A 1,958-nucleotide genomic window follows, 5' to 3' on the forward strand; every position below is an offset into this window, starting at 1 on the left:
TAATGCATGTAAATAAACTATCTACAACACACGTCCTCATACTTTGCTTTTTACAAAATTGCTGGACAAATTTACATGATTGTAATTTTTTCTATATTCTTTATGTTTCATATTTCTCCTTTAGTGGTGAGAACACAAATGCATAACCAAGATAATGGAGGCAGAAGACAACAGGACTAAATTTAGCTTTACACAAAAAGATTGGAATTTAGGAAATAATATACACACAAGTGCAACAGATTTCTTTTCAAAAAAGAGAGAAAAATGAGGGTCAACTCTGACCTTACTATTAGCAGGTGAAGCTGCTAATCTACTACAAGCAGAAGAAAACAAAGACTCTCCAGGACAACTTTTCTTTTTCTTTAGATCTTAAGAATTCCTTCTTACTGTAAAATCAAATGACACTGTTTTCTTTCTGTTCAAAACTGACTGATCAAAACACAGGGTGGAAGCAAAATGTGACAGATCACATCAATTCTGTGAAATATATGGCAGTATCTTCAAACTACTTGACCTGATTGGCAGCACAGTAAGTCTTGAATGGATATCATCTGTTCCATTTAGATTTAATCTAGAATAAGCAAGTTGGATCCTGGTGATATAAACCAGTCACTATCTCAAACAGTTTTGAAAGAAAAAAATTAATATATATATGAAAAACAGAAAATACATCTACATTTTCTATTCAATTCTGGGTACATGTTTGTGTAACTATAGTATTCACCGAGTTATTAATGTAATTAATTGATATTTTTCAAATATATTTTTTTGTATTGTATTGATCTTGGTATTTTGCATCTGTGTGCTAAACAAGTATCAAATGAAATCATTAGAAAAAAAATCATTCTTCAGAAATCTACTCAAAATAGATTTTAAAAATTTACATTATCTACTATTATTTTACTCAAATAAAAGGCTGTAAAGTATTCCTGTTTGCTAATCCCATTGTGGGCCTTTTGCAAAGATACAGACTCCAACTTGTTTATCAGTACTGTGTCTACTAAGATGGATACTTCTCATCTAAACATCACAGTACTGTTCTTCATGGAAAACTTCAAATTTGTTGTTTACTCTCCTTGTCTAATACAGTAAAGAGACCTGAGTTGCATAAGCTTTTGGAGATCATTATCACTATATTAAAAGAAACTGGAAACAGTGGCTCATGTATATAAAATTATATCCTTCACTAGTTAAAATCCTGCTTAACAAGTCTTGACTTATTTCTTAAATGACAAAAATGGTTTCTCTTAACTTTTTTCTTTCTGGCTTTTCTGGACTTTTCTATATCACTGTATGACTGGAAAATTACCAATATAGAATAAATACTGATTGCAGCTATCCACACCTTTTGAAAATTATCATCATTTATCAGCTCAATAGAAAAATAAATGTAGAAAAAAAATTTAATTTGCCCCAAACCTGAAATACTATTTCATCATAACATTAAGGTGACAATATGCTGAAAACAGACAATGAGATTATGAGTCATTGAACATAACAAGATTACAGATACAGGAAGAAAATCAGTAGTGAAACAAGACAAGAGACATGGAATATCATTTGACTTGTACACTGCTTATTAATTATATGATGCAGAAGCTGAAGCTTATTTTCCTTTCACATAAAATAAAACAAGAGATGAGGTAAAAGACAATCACTTTTTTTTCACGTCCCTCCAGCAAACCCACACACATTACACAACAGCAGGTGTAACCTACCTGAATTGTCTGGCTCTGATCAGAAAATGGACTGTTGAAGAAAGTTGTGATGATATTCATGAGGGAGTTGATTACATAGTTTTCCAAGGCTCTGTTTGGATTAATGAAAAATAATATTACAATAAGAATTTATAAGAATAGCATCTTCCGCAGAATGTAATTTCTTTCACTCACTCATATGATTACATATTCAATAATGCATTCATTCACAGACTCAATTAATTCCCTTCATATTCCTTC

General features: G+C 31.0%; 1 protein-coding gene across 1 annotated transcript in view; it reads right to left on the reverse strand.

Annotated features, from left to right (window-relative positions):
* LOC119586318 (inositol 1,4,5-trisphosphate receptor-like) overlaps positions 1 to 1,958 on the reverse strand; it is a gene marked incomplete at its 5' end in the record, with an annotated part of 125,834 nt that overhangs the window by 62,034 nt on the left and 61,842 nt on the right. Inside the window, 1 exon segment of the mRNA XM_037935029.1 lies at positions 1,719 to 1,809. Coding sequence (XP_037790957.1) covers positions 1,719 to 1,809 — 91 coding nt within the window.

This window comes from Penaeus monodon, chromosome 21, assembly GCF_015228065.2.
Source record: "Penaeus monodon isolate SGIC_2016 chromosome 21, NSTDA_Pmon_1, whole genome shotgun sequence".
In the NCBI taxonomy this organism is placed as follows: domain Eukaryota; kingdom Metazoa; phylum Arthropoda; class Malacostraca; order Decapoda; family Penaeidae; genus Penaeus; species Penaeus monodon.